The 17481-nt window shown below is 35.7% G+C and overlaps 1 protein-coding gene across 44 annotated transcripts in view; it reads right to left on the reverse strand.

Moving 5' to 3' along the window:
- The window catches only part of Nrcam (neuronal cell adhesion molecule), a 273474-nt gene that overhangs the window by 2580 nt on the left and 253413 nt on the right, over nucleotides 1-17481 (reverse strand). For 16 of the 44 annotated variants that reach the window (XM_047560508.1, XM_047560513.1, XM_047560524.1 and 13 more), the window contains 5 exons: nucleotides 13628-13753; nucleotides 12683-12835; nucleotides 6927-7058; nucleotides 6064-6142; nucleotides 420-431 (listed from right to left, as the gene is read on the reverse strand). In XM_047560508.1, the coding sequence (XP_047416464.1) occupies nucleotides 420-431; nucleotides 6064-6142; nucleotides 6927-7058; nucleotides 12683-12835; nucleotides 13628-13753 (502 nt within the window). The remainder of the gene's footprint in view (nucleotides 1-419; nucleotides 432-6063; nucleotides 6143-6926; nucleotides 7059-12682; nucleotides 12836-13627; nucleotides 13754-17481) is intronic. The other 28 variants (XM_047560540.1, XM_047560544.1, XM_047560549.1 and 25 more) reach the window with 3 other exon arrangements.

A 17481-nucleotide genomic window follows, 5' to 3' on the forward strand; every position in this document is an offset into this window, starting at 1 on the left:
TAACTGTCAGGCTGACTCCAGTGGCTAGGATGGAGCTGGAATGAAGAGTGGTGCAGAAATGGTTGAATCATGAAGTCTTCAGCAGAGTGGATGGCTTCCAATTGTGCAAGTTAATTTCAATGAGAGAGGCTGACCCCTGATTTGAAAGCACTCCAGAAATAATCACAAGCATTAAAAAAAGGAAGAATAGAGAAAAAATGGAAACCACTATTTTGAATTTAAAGTGAGAAGAGAAACTTATGGCAGGTCGAGAAGTTATTAGTATGTTAAACTGCATTAACATCGCTGATTCCTTGGATATGAATGGAGCATGATTTTGGTTAAATGTGAAACATGGATTTTTTTTTTCTCAGTCAGAAGGAGAAGCAAAATCCTGCATTTCAAATAATTTTGTTACCAGTTGTAAACTTCAACCTTACCTTTCAAGAGACCTACAAATCCCATTAAAAGGATGCAGAAGAAACAAATGAAAATAGCCTAAGAAGAAAAGCAAAATCCTTATACTGATAGTACACAGTATTTTTTTTTCCTATAAAACTTTTAGTCATGGGTAAAAAAATTATTCATTTGGAAACAGACACACCTTAACTTAAAAGCTCTACACAATTTGTACTATGAATGGCATGCCAATATATTCTAAAGAGTGTGAGTGCTCTCAGCGTGAAAGATCAAATATTTCCTGCACTCAACCTCCTCCCTTCTGCCACTGTGTCATCCAGCCTGTCTATATTTTCAGGAAGCTGAGGGGTGCACTTCAATGGAACTTTAGAGGTCTTTATTGTAATCACTATTTTTCTTATTTGTTTCTTTGTTGAACACCTAAACACAATTTCTGGAAGTAGAAGAGTAATCATTATGTTAAAGGATGTTCACGTACATGTACATGGCCATTCATGTAACTAGGTATGCACACTGGCCTATTTCTTAATAGTAATGTTTGGGCAAAAAAAAAGAAAGAAAGAAAAAAAAAGAAAAGAAAAAAAAGGCAACAATACAATACAATATTTTGTTTTCTTTCAAAGAACAAAATACAAGGCAAAATAGGAAACACACAATATTAGTAAAAATAAAGTCTTACTGTAATAAAGAGGTTGCCTTTGCTGCAGTAATTTATCTAGCAAATTTGTGCTGAGATTTAGTTGCTCCCTCTGTTTCAGAGAGTGATTTTTTTTTCTTAGCCAAGCTACAAAGATTTTAAGATGCACAAATATTGTCTTCTTTGTCAATAACTTCTACTAGTGGTTTCATTTTTTTCTTCAATACTTCAATAATAATATCTGAAGACTAGGAAGTAATGCTAGCAACATGACACTGGCATATGTTAATGAAAATTACCTATTTAGTAACATGCAAGTTTTTGTTGAAAATCTGTATTATCATGACTGCTGATAAGCAGCTGGGGTGGGAGCACAGATCCTTGGGCTGGCCTGTCTGGGGGCATTTTGGAGGACATAGCATTCAGCTTCTAATCTGTGATGAAAATAGCTTATACAACATCTTTGGGATTTACTCATTAATCTCTAGGCTTTGCTGGAATGTTTCCTGTGAAATACTGAACATGACGTGGTGAGAAAGTCAGTGCTGCTGAAAAGTTCAATAATGAGCAGAATTTTGTCACCTGCATTCTGTCAGTCTCATTCTGCTTTGTAGAACTAGTGAACCAAGGACACTACAGGAAATGTTTGTCTAGGGCACTTCTTTGATTCAGCCATGGATGGACTCACCCCTTCATCCAATAAATGTTTATTGAGTGTCTAGGCACTGGGGATAGAGCAGCAAAGAAGACAGACTGAAACTCTGACCTCATGGAGTTGACTACTCTTAGGGTATGGTACAATTAACTATCAATATATCAGAGAAAATTAGTGATGTTGGAAGGCTATTAGTACTGCAGAAAATACGGAGTTGAGTAAAGAGGATGGAAGGTGTTAGGGAAGGGGAGGGAGGGTTGATGTTTGATTAGGATGTCCAGAAAGGACTCCTTAAGGAGTGGCACCAGATAAAACTGAAGAGCTACATCAGCCAGGTGGACAGCTGGAAAGAGAGTGATTTTGGCAAACGTCACAAGCAGTGCAAATACCCTGAGGTAGGGGTCAGCATGGCATGTACGAGCAGCAGCAAGGAGATGTGGCTGGAACTGAAGGAGCAAGTGAGAGGCAGGGAACAGTAGGAGGGAGGAGGAGACAGGGCTAGATCAGGGACCTGTGTGACACAGAGGATTCTCCCTTAGCACTGGGCGAGATAGGAAGCCACTACAGAATTTTCAATGACTAAGTGACAAAATGTGGCCTATGTCTTGAAAGCATTACTCTGTCATCAAGCGTTGAAAATAGCCCACCCTAGAGTAGACGTTGGTAAACTACAGCAAACTTGGTGCGTGCACATTTACTATGTATGAACCTATGCTTGCTTTCGTACTATCTCAGCAGAATTGCAGAGCTGCAGCAGAAAGCACGTGGCCCGCAAAATCAAAAACACTCGTAGGCACTCAATAAACATTGGTAGGATGAATTCATGGGAAAAGAGAAGGGCATTTCAGAAATTCTTCAGAATTCTAATATTAAAAATTTCATTTTTCTTAATTTTATAATGGCAGATACAACATGAAAACATATTTTCCTTTTATGTTTAGGATAAATTTTAAGGAGTTCAATGTGTTTTTTTCAGCAGAGTTTGGTTCAGGAATGTGCCCTTATTAAATGCCTACTGAACAAATAAATACAGCAAATAAATCTGTGATAATCATGTGTCATTGCCCTGTAGTCATTATCCTACCATGGCCAAAACATCATGGTTTCATTGACATTCATAACCAAGAAACTCTTTCCAATTCACCCTCATTATCTATTCTGCTCACACATCAGTTCATATTTATGAGGAGAATAAATCTGAAGTATGTAAAAAAAGTGACACAGTTTGGCTTTGGTCAGGTTTTGTAAGTGTGTGTTAGCATTCTTGCGACATGGTCACATTCACATGAATGACAAAATTCCTAAGGCAAGAGTCTCCAGTTATGCAGTAAGTCATGAGTTCAAGTACCATGGACATATGGTTTACCACCTGGGTTCATTCTTGTTTCAGAAAGAATGGATCTAAAGAATAAGAAAATACTTACACAGTTGGTTGCATTGTTTCTCTGATTTTTCTATATGCTAGTAAGGATGCAGATCCTACTGTCTGTATAATTAAAGAAACAAACAAAGAAAACTGCAGACTTCCATGACAGGGTAACTGCTTAGGGGTGGGTGCTGGAGTTGAGGGCATGGGGTTAAAGCATATGGAAAAAAAAAAAAAATCAAATTTGGCCACGATTGAAGTTCCATCCCTCTTTGCACTATGAAATGTCCTGTGGCTCAGAGTACACCACATAGAAACAGTTTCATTCTCAGGCTGGAGAATAAGCAAATCGCACATGGAGTTAATTCACATTTAGGCAATCATCCTAATTATTGTGTGTGTCAATGTGTGATCAGCATTATAATTTATTTTTGGAATGAAGAAGAATAAGAAATAGTAAGTGATAAAGAGCTCAAAACTTTCAGAAGGTGCAAAGCAGAGAAAGAACCCTGATGATTTAGGAAGAAAATGACAAAAGTATTATTTAAAAAAAATTCTGTAATAAACAGTTGGAACCGTTTTCATTAATTGTGCATCTAAGAAAATAAAGATCTTCTGATTTCTTTAAACAGAAATTAATCCCAAAGGAAAAAATTCTGATGTAGTGTCTGAAAGTCACAGGACAAAGCCACTCTGTAACACAGGTGTTCAGGAATTTGGGGAAGTGTTTTTGCATGTGGAATTGTTCTTATGAACTTTAAGATTCATTAAAGAAAAAAATCATACTACTAAGTTGTGTTTCAAGTTGGAGACACCCATCAGAACTTTATTTCCTTTGGCCCCTCCATGATCAATGCCATTACATGTGTGATAAGAGTTTTTGTCTTCACTCCAATTGGGTTTGCACTCAAAAGTCTTTCCATCTTGAGAAATTCACAGCAAAAGGTAAAGACAGTCAATTGAAAATGCTTCACAAACATAGCACACATGAATTCACCTCAGGACAAAAAATAAGATGACCAAATAAATGTAAATTAAATAGTGATTATGAGGCCAATAATCAAAATACTTGCTATGTACTGCTCTGGAAACAAAATTATATTAAAAGTAGTTGGTGGACAGCTCAGAGAGAGTATAGAAATCACAGAACCAGCAAAGAAAAGCTTTGAAGACCTTCTAATACTTGAACAACTATCTCCCTTTATAGAAAAAAAAAAAAACAAAACCTGAGACCTTTGTCAAATTAAGTACCATATAAAGGAATCAGAAGTGATGGTTGAGTTGAAAGTAAAATTAACAGCCTTTTTGTTCCAAGCTGGTTCACAAGACTCAACCTCAATTTTAATCAAGTCATAATAGTGTAGGTTGCATAGTTACTCAGGGAAAGTCACATTTTTTCAAGTCGTGGTTTCACATCACCATAATAGCAAATTGATATTTGAGATCCATAAAGTGAGCAGTACATTGCCATATTCATTTAAGCATGATCACAGAAAATAGGAATCCATCACCATGTGGAAAATATATGAAATGTTATGGTTTATTTTCAACTCATGCAAATATATAAATTTCCCAGGCTATATCAAAGATGTAGCTTCTTAACAACCAGCCAAGGATGGTGTGCAGATCCTGTACAGAATTATAACCACAAGAACTCTAAAAACAAGATATTTTAGTAATTATCTGCTCACCTGCTTACAGGAGAAATGTGTAGGAGAGAGTTAAATTAGTGAAGATTTGTACTCCTAAGATATGGCCTCCCCTGGACCATGGGCATCTGCAGGCTGCACTCAAATGCTATGAAAATCTTGGGTGCAGAGGATGGGGGTGCTGCAGGAGGTTTTCACATGCTTTCAGCCCCAGAGCCAACATCTAACATCAAGGCAACCCTCACCAAACATTTTTCTATACCCTGAGATACAGAATTTCTGGAAAATTAAAGAAACTGTAGTTGTCTCTGTTGAAGAGAAGACAGAATGTGGAAGCGCAGGTGCCGAGATAAGGAAGACAAAATCCTGGTGTTTGCATGGAAACCTGCATGAAACCCATTTTGCTGGAACTACCTGTCTTTTCTCAATCAGTTCGGTATTTCTCATGGTTGGCATTATTTTACCCTCATGACACTGACATGGTATTACCAAAACTGAGCTCTGGAAACGGGTCATTCTTAACACAAATATCTTAACTACAAATGCCACCTGGAAACAATAGTAAAATATTTTATTTCGCCTAAAAATCTTTTACTTTTGGAAAAAAAAAAAAAGCCTCAACTGAGTTCAGTGCAAAGATCTATAGAAATACCCTCTTGGGACACCAGAGTGACAATCTTTTAGAATACTTAAATATTTCCTTTCTGTTTTTAAACACATCTAAAATAAAAACTCCTTTGTGAAAAGACCTATATTACTTAGGCAAGAATATTTCTTCTTTAAAGAGATGTTTAAAAATTAACAAATAGGTTTTTTAATATTTCTACTTAATGATTAAGTCAAGAATGTATTATCAAAGTTCTGTGAGTTAACACACCAACCAAGTGGCTTAATCATTAACTGCTTCTAAAACAAAATACTCATCATTTCGTGACTAATAGTCAGAGGTATAAGTATTGCTTAATTAAAACTAGCTACATATTTGAGATTAAAATGTCTTGTTAATGTTTTTATAAAAGCACATTTCCTTTACAATTTGGATCATGTAGGAGATAGGGCTTTCTTATTCTAATTCTCCCTATAACATACTGGCTTTGCTAGATTGGCCAACACAATGAGGGCCTCTGGAACATACTCTGCCTCTGAACCTATGACTAAAATGGAAATTTATATTTTAATGAAAAGTGAGAAAGTTTTAATCATGAGGGACATGTAAACATTCAGACATGGAAGTATTTCTAAATTTGTATCTGAGGCCATGTGAACAGCCAGGCAGAGAACTGAATCCTGCCTTGGGAGAGGGTTCGAGGTGGGGTGGGACAAGGGAGACAAAGAGCAATGAGAGGCAGAGGCCCACCTGTATTCTCCAAAAGTTCCATCATCTTCCTTCATCGGCTGGATTTCAGGATCTGCATGAGCATCTTCCTTTTCTTTAACTGAAAATTTAGAAATAGCATTTCTAAATTACAAGTTCATTTTCCATTGAATTTGTAATTCCTTATCAGAGTTACAAAGCAGTGGAAAATAATTATCTATACAAGTACATGTTATACAGTCACATAAACATAAATATTATGTAGTTGTGCATGTGTTTGATATTTTTGTCATTTCTGTGGGACCCTAATAAAATGAACATTTGTTAACACATAGGTTGACTTTAATCTTTTATCTGATGAAGGAACAAAATTTAAGTTTCTAAGATTTCTTCTCCAGTTTACCCATCTGTTTATCATTTATATACATGATAGAAAATTGCTTTTGTAAATCTATTCTTATGCAGTTTTTTCCTTATAACCAAAAGGTAAATGGTCAAGTAAAGAGAATATAAATTTGATGGACCTGCTAAAATGAGTGAACTGTCAACCTTATAGGGAAACAATGTCACCAATCACAACATCAAAAATGGGTCTGTGCACCACTTCCTTTGGAAAGTTTGTTCTCCAGCCCACCACTTGGTTTTAGGTGCTGCTTCAGTAGTGGGAACTTCTGTGAAGCCTAAGAGAGTAGACTTACGTCTTCGGAGAACAGATTGCTCTTCCAAATGCCCTATGCCCTTGACAATAGTTAGGTTGTCATTTTATAAAAAGGGATTAAAAAAATTGAACAGAAAATTCAAATTTCTGGATCCAGGGAGATATACTGTTGCAAGCTACACAATTCTTTTTAGCTTAATGAATAATTATGCAGCATTACAAAGTGATTTCATTGTTTCATTCTCACCTGGGTATTTACCACCCTTGTTTCTTCTGATGAAGCAAACAATCAGCAGAATTAAAATCAGGAGCGCAACAGCACACATTAGACCTATGAACCAGCCCTGAGTTGCAATATCCACCTGCCGGCTTGCCATTGCTGGAAAACAAACCAATGGTGTTGGTGGGAATGGGGTGAGAGGCAGAGAATTGTGGTGGCTTCTCATAATAAGAAACCACCTCAGTATACGAACTTTTATACATTTCACGTGTGGCCCCAAATTGAAACCCACCAGTTGTTGATCAGGAATTACACGATTATCTAACTTTGAAAAACTTCATTATTTAATTTAAGAAATATGAATGCTAGTAACATTCAATGATATCAAACCCTGCTAAACATCGTGTTCACAGTTATTTAAACTATATGTTCTCATAAAAACATATTCCCAAGGCTAATTAAAAATCTATTTTTATAGGATAAATTATACAATGATAGGAATATAAAACTGAACTTTCAACAGAACAGAATGTATACATCTAATGGAGTATTTTTCCTTCAAAGGAAACCACTTTTGGAGCCTAAAATGTCATTGCAATGTTGCTGCCATTTTTCAAAGTTTTGACAATCTGTCTAAAAAGATGATTCACGTGAGAAGCTTCCCAACCATGTTTTACATAACACCTCAAGTCCAAATGGAAATTTCTAGAATATTGAATCTACTCTCAAAAAATCAATATTTGTTATTTCTTAGAGTCTATTCAAAAGACTTTAAAATATATTTTTATCAGTGGAGTTAATGGAATAAATGACCAGTTTGAAGAGAAAATACTCATTCATATGTATATGTTTTCTTTACCCCTTCCTCTATTCTGTTTGAGTAAATAAATGTGAGGCCCCTTATTCAACCAGACATTTTTTAGCAAAACTCCTAAGAAAACCACAGAATAATGATCACTTCTGGTGCTACTCAAAAGTGTCAATTATATGGGACCAAGTGCAGCATCAATGGCTATTCAGACATGCCCATGCGGATTTGTTTAAATAAATTTGCATGAAACCTTTATTAAAGGCTTTGTTATTTTTCTCATTTGACCATAACCAAGATAAAATGTTTTCTCCTTTTGACTTCATAAACTTGCCTATGTTATGCTTTCAATTTGATCGAATTTCTTCTGTCAGTCTTTCTTATAGTTGGGTTAGATGTGTATGATCTCTGGAGAAATAAACATGGCTACATGTATCCATGTTCTTCAATATGTGGCAAAAAACATTGCCCCCTTTTCTCCACACAAAGGGAGACAAATCATACTATTAAAATCAAGTGTGAAGAGGAATGAAAGAATTTCCGCAAATATGTTCAAGAAATAAATAAGCAGTGGAAACATGCTATCTGGAATACAAATAAAAGGTCAATGGCTTTCTGTGCCTGTGTTTGAGTTGTACCATAACCAGACACAAGTGGAGAATGAGTATGGGCAGTTCCCTTCTCCCACACACGTCCCTGAGTCACGATGGTGAGGATGAAGATAATGGTAAAAAACAATGACAGCTAACAATTTTGTAGTCTTATCATATGCTAGGCACTGTGCTGAGGACATAATTCCATTTAATCTCCACAACAATCCTATGAGGTAGGCATTAGGAATAAACCATGCCCAGAGAGGTAAAGAGCTTGCCCAAGAACTGGAGATGGACCCATGTCTGTCTGGCTCTGGTGAAACGCTACTAGCTAGTACACTCTGCTGCTAGAATGCTTTCCTAAACATAGTCCATATGTCAAATCTGCAAATGTCTGAACACAGAATAAAATACTATGAAGACTTTCCATATTGAGATAGGTAAAAATGTTTGAAAAGTTTATCATTACATTCTTTTTGGCAATATAGTTCTGTCAATTTGCACAAGGTCTTTGTGTGCTTCTTCTAAACTGAATCCAAAACCAGGAAGAAAAGTCTTTTGAGCTGTTGACTGAACTTAGGAGTCTGTTTTTGGTATGCTTAATGATTTATTGACTTGTCATAATCGATCTCACTATTTACTTTTTCCATCTAATTACATGCAACTGATAAAGGAAAAATGCAACAAGATGCTCAAGTACTAGCATAGATACTATCTTACAAAGATGGTGACTGTTAAAATGTTGAACTGCAGGTTTGAAGCTTACTACTATGCAACTGTGCAAAAACTGGATATGTTTCCTTGACAGCTGAAAAACAAACATACACACTGACTTTGAATTTTTGCCCCTATGTCAAAGAAAAAAGTGTTAAATATATCCCTATTCCATTATTTAGGATTAATCAGGCACAATAAGCTAACAGGTACATGTAGGCACACATGCACACATGCACAAATTGTACCAGATGTTGACACAAAACAGATATTATGCAAGCAGAAATAACTGCTATTGACTTCCCATCTGCACCTGGGATATGAAGTCCAGAATGACTGTAAAAGGCTCCCAACCTCCTTGGGACATTCTAAACCATCTTATCTATAACATAAAAACCCAGTCCATAACTAAGATTGTGCAGATCACACACACACACATGTATGAAGAGACACACAGATGAAGCCTATGGGTCTTTTCTTTCTACAATCTGAGTTTCAGTGGGTAGGTATTAGGAATGGGTTGTAGACTAAAAGAGGGTTTTCATTTTTTTCAGATTTTTTACAATAAAATTATATACCTGTTTTACTTGAGTAATCCCTAAAGTGACAAAGTTACACATATAAAGAATGGGAAAATATAAAATAAGTTAGAAGAGCTGGGGATGTAGATCAGTGGCAAAGCACTCCTGGGTTACATTCCCAGTACCAAAGAAAGAAATAAATTAAAATAAGATAAGGTAGAGGAATGGAATTTGTCTTGTTGCCTAGAAGTTAGTTCTAGTAACTGTCCTTCCCTCTCAGACTGATGAGCTATGGATAATCTGTGTGTGATGGTGGGAGGTCTCTGAGGAAAGTGCCCCTGAGTACTGAGTCATCAAATAAGCATGGAAGACAGAGGGTGAAAGAAATGGCTTTTGGTTCTACACTACTGAGGAAGAATCCACTACGTATGAAAATGTTCTGTTCAGTTACAATAGCTAGACATTTTTATAAACAGAAAGGGAAAAAATAACCTTGACCAAAGTTTGGAAGCAGTTGACAAAAAAGCTGTTAGGCCAAGTGAGAGCAAATCTTACAAGTCTTTCAGATGTGAGAGAAGGGACTCTAACTGAGGGACAGAGGTGAGAAGCAGAGAAGGGGGTGGTGGTTGTAATGAGCAGTCACATCAGGCCACACAGGTGGGATGGTGTTAATGAGAGATCCTGTCAGGAATAGAGGGGAGAAGCACAGCCTCAGGCGCTGTTTGTAGTCTTGTTTGATTCACTTTTCAGAAATATACCTTGAAAATTCAGACTCTTGCCAGGTGCGGTGGTGCATACCTGTAATCCAAGGTGGGTTGGGAGGCTGAGGCAGGAGGATCCTGAGTTCAAAGCCCTCCTAGGCAATTTAGTAAGGACTTAAGTAACTCAGCAAGACCCTATCTCTAAATAAAATACAAAAATGGGCTGGGGATGTGACTCAGTAGTTAAATGCCCTTGGATTCATTCCCCAGTACCGCCCCCCAAAAAAATCAGACTATGAAAGGCAGAGACGGTGTCATGTTAAGAAGATTTATGAAACAACTAGTTGAATCTAGGTTCCCCAAAGAGGCAGTTCACGAATGCAGAAAATTAAAAAAAGAAAAAGAAAGCCAAAAGGTATGTTTTCAAACCAAGGTATGCTTTCACCATTGCCTCTCGCGTGGGCAGCAATGGAGCAAGAGCAGGAGAGGACAAGGACTTCATACTGACATTCAACCTGCAGTGCTAATGAGAAAGCACTGAAAACTGACAGAAGACATAGAGGCATTCCAGAATGCTGGCAGTATTTGCTCCTAGGAGGAGGGGAGGAGAAAGGGAGGTACTGGTGAAGGAAACTGACCAAAGTACATTGGTTGATTGTGTGCAGGTATGACTCTATAACAACAAATCCCACCATTATAATCACCAATAATTTTTTTTAAAGAAAGGAGTAACAGGTTAACTGAGGTCACTGGAGTTATCCATGTTCATTCTATTAAGCAGTTACATCTAGATGTAAAAAGTGATTGTAACTGGCTGTGTCCCGTCTCTCATCACTGGCATGCAAGAATGACACACCTGTCACAATCACTCATCTTGAACTTCCTGGCAGTTGCTGCTGGGTTTTGTTTTGTTTTGTTTCTGTCTTATAAAAGGACAGAAAATGCTACAACTTGATTTTGAGAGTGAATCTAATTCATCTACAAGTCATGTGAAGCCTTTAGGGGTCCAGAACAGCAGAACAGATATAACAAGGGCTGACTGAAGCTGCCATTTGAGACGACCTGTTCCCTTGGAGTGTAGCCTCTGACTGTGTGTGGGGTGTGGTGGGGCCTCTCTTCTGGTGTTGAAAGGGCAGGCTTCTAATCCGTCTCTACCAGGTTCCACCTGTTGACCTGGGCAGGTTCTCTGCCTCTGAGTACTGACATGAGGTGTAAGTGGGCAATAATGGTGCCCACCTCACAGGATTGCTGTAAGGACTAAAGGGAAAAGCCACTTGCCTGGTGGTGAAGAGTAGGGCTTACTAAACGCTAGAACTTTCCCCATTCTAGCTGTATATCTATACTGGACCTTTTGGGATTTTGAAATTAAAAGTTATTAATAACAATAAATAAAAACTTTGTAAAATGAACTATGATTGGTTAGATATGCCCTTTTAAGTTTAATATAGGGTTCTCTGGAACTATATGTATGGATATGAAAATACAAGGAACAGAATAATAGGGAAAGAATTTTTAACATTGATTCTAGCATATTGCTATTTTTAAAATATCACTTGATAAGTTATTGAATATTATTCTTTTGTTTTTAATTTTTTAAAAATATGGTTATATTTTTAAATTATAAGATGATTTTTAAATCAAAATGCTTTCTTATTTAAATATATAACAAAAATCTATTTTGCCTATGGGTTCTGCAGGAATATGCAATATTTCCTCAAGAATGCATGAAGTGACTGAACATAAAAAAAATGTATGAGCCACAAAATGAACATGTACCATATAACCCTTGTTTAAATTTAAGTAAGTGGGATTGTTTTCCATCTTGAAAACAAATATGAATCTTCTTGCATTTTACACGAGCATTCTTTTTACTTTATAAGCTTTACTTTTTTACTTGTGTATTTTGATAATGTTCACGTAACTAAAACATAAGGAAGTCAAATTGTTGTAACAAAAGTGTAATATATGAATTATAAGGTTTCTTGTTCCTTACAAACTTAGTAATATTTATATCAGTCATCTAACCAAATTGCAGTATTCTGCTGGGTTGAGATCCATTTTTTGATATAAAGAATTATGACTTATAAATTATTTCAATTTTAAAAGCATTTAAAAATTTCAGTTTAACTTTGAGGGAAATTTTACACATGTACATTAAACAAAAATTGATTCATCAAAATAATGTAAGTAAAAATTATATCAAAGTCTGTTTTTTTTGTAATGCTTTTTGGCAATGATGTGGTTGAAGGATAATTTGCTCAATTGTGTAATTCATTTGATAGAAAGAGGCAAAGACAATAAAAACCCAAACTCTCAACCCAACAGGGCCCCACAGAGAGGCATTCATGACCCTACCCACAACACAGGTCCGCCAGCCCCAGTCTCTAGGGTGCCGGTGGCTTCCACCTCTGAGTGTGAGCCAGAACTGGTGTGGTGTGTGCCTCACCTGGGCCTGTCTCAAACACATCCTCTGAACTCACAAAACCAGAGTCCCCCACAGCAACAACTCGAACTTTGTATGCTGTTCCTGGCATTAGACCCTTTAACCCAAAGAAGGTCCGAGAACCATTTACAATTTCTTTTCTCCATTCTTCTTTGCCTATGGAAATTTTGCAAAAACAACAAATTTGAACATTTTAAGGGTCCAGAAGTCATATAATGCTTCAAGAAAGGAAAATCTTTACATGCTGAAGACAAAATCTGGGATGCTTGGAGTTATCATTTTTGATTATTATAAATCTGATCATATTAAATGAATAAATAGAAGACCTACATGAAAATATCCTCAAAAAATTCATGGATACCTAGTTTGCATATTAATTGCATATATTTCCATTGTATTAATTCTTCTTTTTGATACAAAGAAAGCTTCTCTTATCTGCTTTTTTGCCTTATGAAACTGTTGAGCTTCTCTAGAGAGGTTTATAAAAAGAACTGTTACATATTAAATAGGTTAAATGAACTAGGGGGAGAATTATTTTTTAAGATTCACAAGATAAATTTCTAAGTAACCAATTTATCCAATTTATAGGTTCAACATTTCCCAAGTATGGACTTTTCTGAGGGAATAGTTATTTCTTAAAGTATTTATTTCTAGGATATAAGCGAAACAGAAAGTTGGACTAAGTTCAAAATTTTGTCCAAACATTCATTGGCCATCCAGTTTTATTATTATGCAGAGCAATAAAATCCTTTATTAAGGATTTCAATAAACTGGGTTTAATAATCTGGGCTTTAATAAACTTGACAGCTATAATTTTTTCAGGTAACTGATTCACTTAATTGGATCAATTTATTTTTCAAAACAATCATAGTAAATCTTTAAAAATATTCTTAATCTCTTGAAACATATCCCCCAAATTAAAATCAGGGTAATTAAATTGTTTCTTACTGCCTGCTACACCATATTCAACATAAAAGTTCACATGCTCTGGTCCCTCATACTCCCAACTGATATTGGCACAGGTCTCAGCAGCTGCGGCAGTAAGATTGCTGATCCTGGGACTTACTGCTTGAACTAAATATACAATAGAAAAATAAAACAAACAAACAAACAATCATATTGCAGCATCATACACACAATTAGAAAATAAGTTCAAATGCTCCAAAATTGTGCAAATAAGATTAAGAATAAATTGTTAAAGTTTAGGGTTCAGTCATACCTCACTTTCATTACAGAAAACTTTTTCATTTATTAAAGTATTAGGAAATAAATAATCAGAAATAATGATATGTAATATTAAAATTTATAAGTTCTAGTAAACAGATCCTAAAACAACATAAACTATAATCCGTAAGATACAGTACCAGGAAATATCACAGTCTTCATTTACAGGTGGATGGATTTCAGAACAACCCCAGAAACACATATCATTACAGTATATAAGAGACTTCCAGGTACTTCTAATACTTTGAGGCTATTTCTCAATTCTATTTGTCAACTCAGTGCAAGTCTTCAAAGAGTTCGTGCAGCGTGAGAAAGAATGTTCCTTAGAATAGTGGATTTTGACCTGCTTTGAGGTCAATGTTGGATGGTTAGAATATGCTGAAAGAAAAGCTGAAAAAGGAAGTGCCAAATGTGTTCTATTGGAAGTTAAGAAAGTAGAAATAAAAGGAGTAGGAACTATTTTACGTGAAACATCTCAGAAAGCAAGATGATCTTACTTTTTAATCTTTGGCTACATAGCATTTTCTCAAAAAATGTAGTACAACCTAACTAGCTTTTTAAAAATCCAAAGTATAGACTGCATTTGGTGCTTTAAGCTTGCTGAGTAGAGGCATCTCAAGTCATTAAAAATGCTATTTGAATATCTTGAGGCTGACAATTCTATCAGTCCTACCTCAATATCTTAAACTAAAAATGATAAATTTATAGAAAAGTAACTTAGGTAGTTAAAAAATAAGACTAGCTTATTATCCATTAATTTATTACCCATTAACAAAAGCATTAATGGATTACTCAGACTGATTCTAAAATTTGCTATATAATTCAGAAGCTAAACGCTTTTGTAGAAACAAAGGTAATAAAACAGTATTTCTTAGCATCAAAACCATACGTATGTTAAAAAAGTTAAATAATGAAATTCGACCTCTGAAATATAAGTCAACAACACAAGTTGATTTTGTGCCTCTGTGTACTGATAATCAGAGGGAATAACAGAGAGCAAAACTTGATTATTATATTAAGCAGAAACTAATTATAGTTTCCTGACACTTTCTTTTAAAATAAATAAATAAATAAATAAATAAATAAATAAATAAATAATGACAGGAATATGATCAATCAACAGAGAGAGTCATATGGGCATGTGTGAAAATATCAATGGCAAAAAACCTAGGCAAACCATTAAGTTTCATTAAAAAGTTTTGGAATCATGAAACTGGGGAGTTTAGTCTTGAAGTAATTATAGAAGATGTTCAAGGCAGAACTATAGTGAAATACTTATTAACAGGAAAGCATTTAGCTATTTTTTTGTTTTTTTACAGATGCTTTCTTTTCTCCCTAGGGTTTATTCTCTAATCTGTTTATGTTTATATTTTTATTTTTTTAAATATATTGATGTGAAACCAGTATCTTAAGGAGGTATTAGCTCTTCTGTGTTCACTGCAGCATTATTCACGATAGCCAAGATGTGAAAACGATCCATGTGTCCATGGACAGATGAATGGATAAAGACGAAGGGTACATGTACTTTGGCATAGTAATCAGTCCTCCAAAAGAGGAAAATTCTGCCATTGGTTACAACATGGATAAGCGTGGAAGATACTGTACTAAGTGAAATAAGCCAGACACAGAAAGAAAGGTACTGTGTGATCTCCTTGATATACAGAATCTAAAAAAGTCAAATTTAGAGAAATAGAAAGTAGAATGGTGGTCACCAGGAGGTAGGTTCAGGTGGGGAAATGGGATGCCATTGGTCAAAGGGTACAAACGTTCAATTATAAGATGAATAAGTTTTAGAGATCTAATGCATTAGTAAATATAGTTAGTACTAAAGAATTGTATACTGGAAATTCACATTTGGTTATTCTTAAAGGAACATAGATATTAAAATTTCCTAAGGTTATGCTGTTTTGCTGCTTTTATCATGGAGAATTCTAACTATCCTTCCCTTTAATTTCCACTCATCCACTTTCTCACACACCAAACAAATATTCCCTGACCATGGTGATGTGGTAAACAAGGGCACCCCTAATGTCACCTCCAGGCTTTCCCAACAGTCTCCTCCCGTCTGCTTCTCCTCCTGTAAGCCTTTCTCTCTAGAGATCCACCATGGTATGAAGTGTAGTAACCTACATCTTAGCTTTCTAAACAACAAACCTGATCCAGTCATTTCCCAGTTTAAAGCTTGGATGGCTCACCTCTGCCTACAGGTAAATACAAATTCCTTATCAAGGAATTCTTAGCAAGGCTGTTAAGAACTAGGCCCACCTGGGTCCATGTACTACGGCTCCAGTCACATCTCAGGGGCTTCTCTTCTTCTCACTCTATACTATAGGCAAATTGGACTGCTGGGTATGACACAACCATCCTGAGCCTTAGCACATGCTCCTACCAAGACTTAAACCCAAACCCTGACTCATCTGCCAAAAAACTGGACTTCAAGGTACAGTTTAACATTACTTTCTTTGTGAGGCTTTATAGAATCTTGTTTGTCAAAATAAAATGATTCACACTCTTCTATGCTTAAATGACATTTAGTTTAAACTACTAGTTTAGCGTCTCTTACCTGCTAGATTTTAAGCATATCAAAGGCATGGTCTGTTTACTATCTAGATATACAACGTCTTAAAACAGGTTGTTGTAATTTATATACCAAATACTGGTGTGAACTTTAAACCTGATTTAGTACAGTACTGCAGGGAGAGTCAGATCACAGGGAGGGTCATCCCTAGCTGCTTCTCAGTGCCCTTCTCTGCCTGGTCCTGTTGACCACAGTGGCTGCTAATTAGGTCACGAATGCAGATTCCGTTCCTGCCTTCCTAGTTAGTTTATTCTAATTCTAGTACCCCTACAAAAGTGTTCTGATGCTGGATAAAGTAGCATTGCTCCATCAGCAATATTGGGGATATAACGTACATCCGTTATCTATCATTTGTGTTTGTTTTTATAGATGCCTGCACGGGTCTATTTCCTAGAACCCTGCCCTGAGTCCATTCAAGGAGACACAGGAATTAAACAAATACCGTTCGACAACTACAACTTATGTGAATATTGAAGGTTTGAATCAAACAAGGGAATGGATCAAAATAAATGCCTCCTGAAGATCTTGAGTATATCCTTGCTCAGTACATTATATTAATAAGAAGGATCAAAAAAAAAAAAAAGAGAGAGAGAAGAAGAGAGTATAGCATAATATAGCTAATTGAATTATCCTGGCTTTTACTTCCTGGTTAACATAACACTTTTTAAATTCTATATTTGCAAGTTTAGGTTTCACTGATATCTCTTAAAATCTGTAAAAAAGTTTAAAAAAGGAAACAGTCATCTTCCTCCTTCTTTGACCTGAAATGAATTAAAATCCCATTTCAGAGAATCACAATTTATAATAAAATCTTATTAGCTATTGATGATTCTATAGCTAAGGATATCATGCATTTTCTCTCAAAGATTCATCTCATTTACTTATTCCTTCTTATACCATTTTAAATTAAAATACAAAACACATTAAAAAATAAAAATCAGGAGAATTGTGAAGAACTTTCATTTTCCTCTTTTAGAGAGCATCTACTCTGCATGGAGAA

This window comes from Sciurus carolinensis, chromosome 8 (genome assembly GCF_902686445.1).
Source record: "Sciurus carolinensis chromosome 8, mSciCar1.2, whole genome shotgun sequence".
NCBI classification, from domain to species: Eukaryota; Metazoa; Chordata; class Mammalia; order Rodentia; family Sciuridae; genus Sciurus; species Sciurus carolinensis.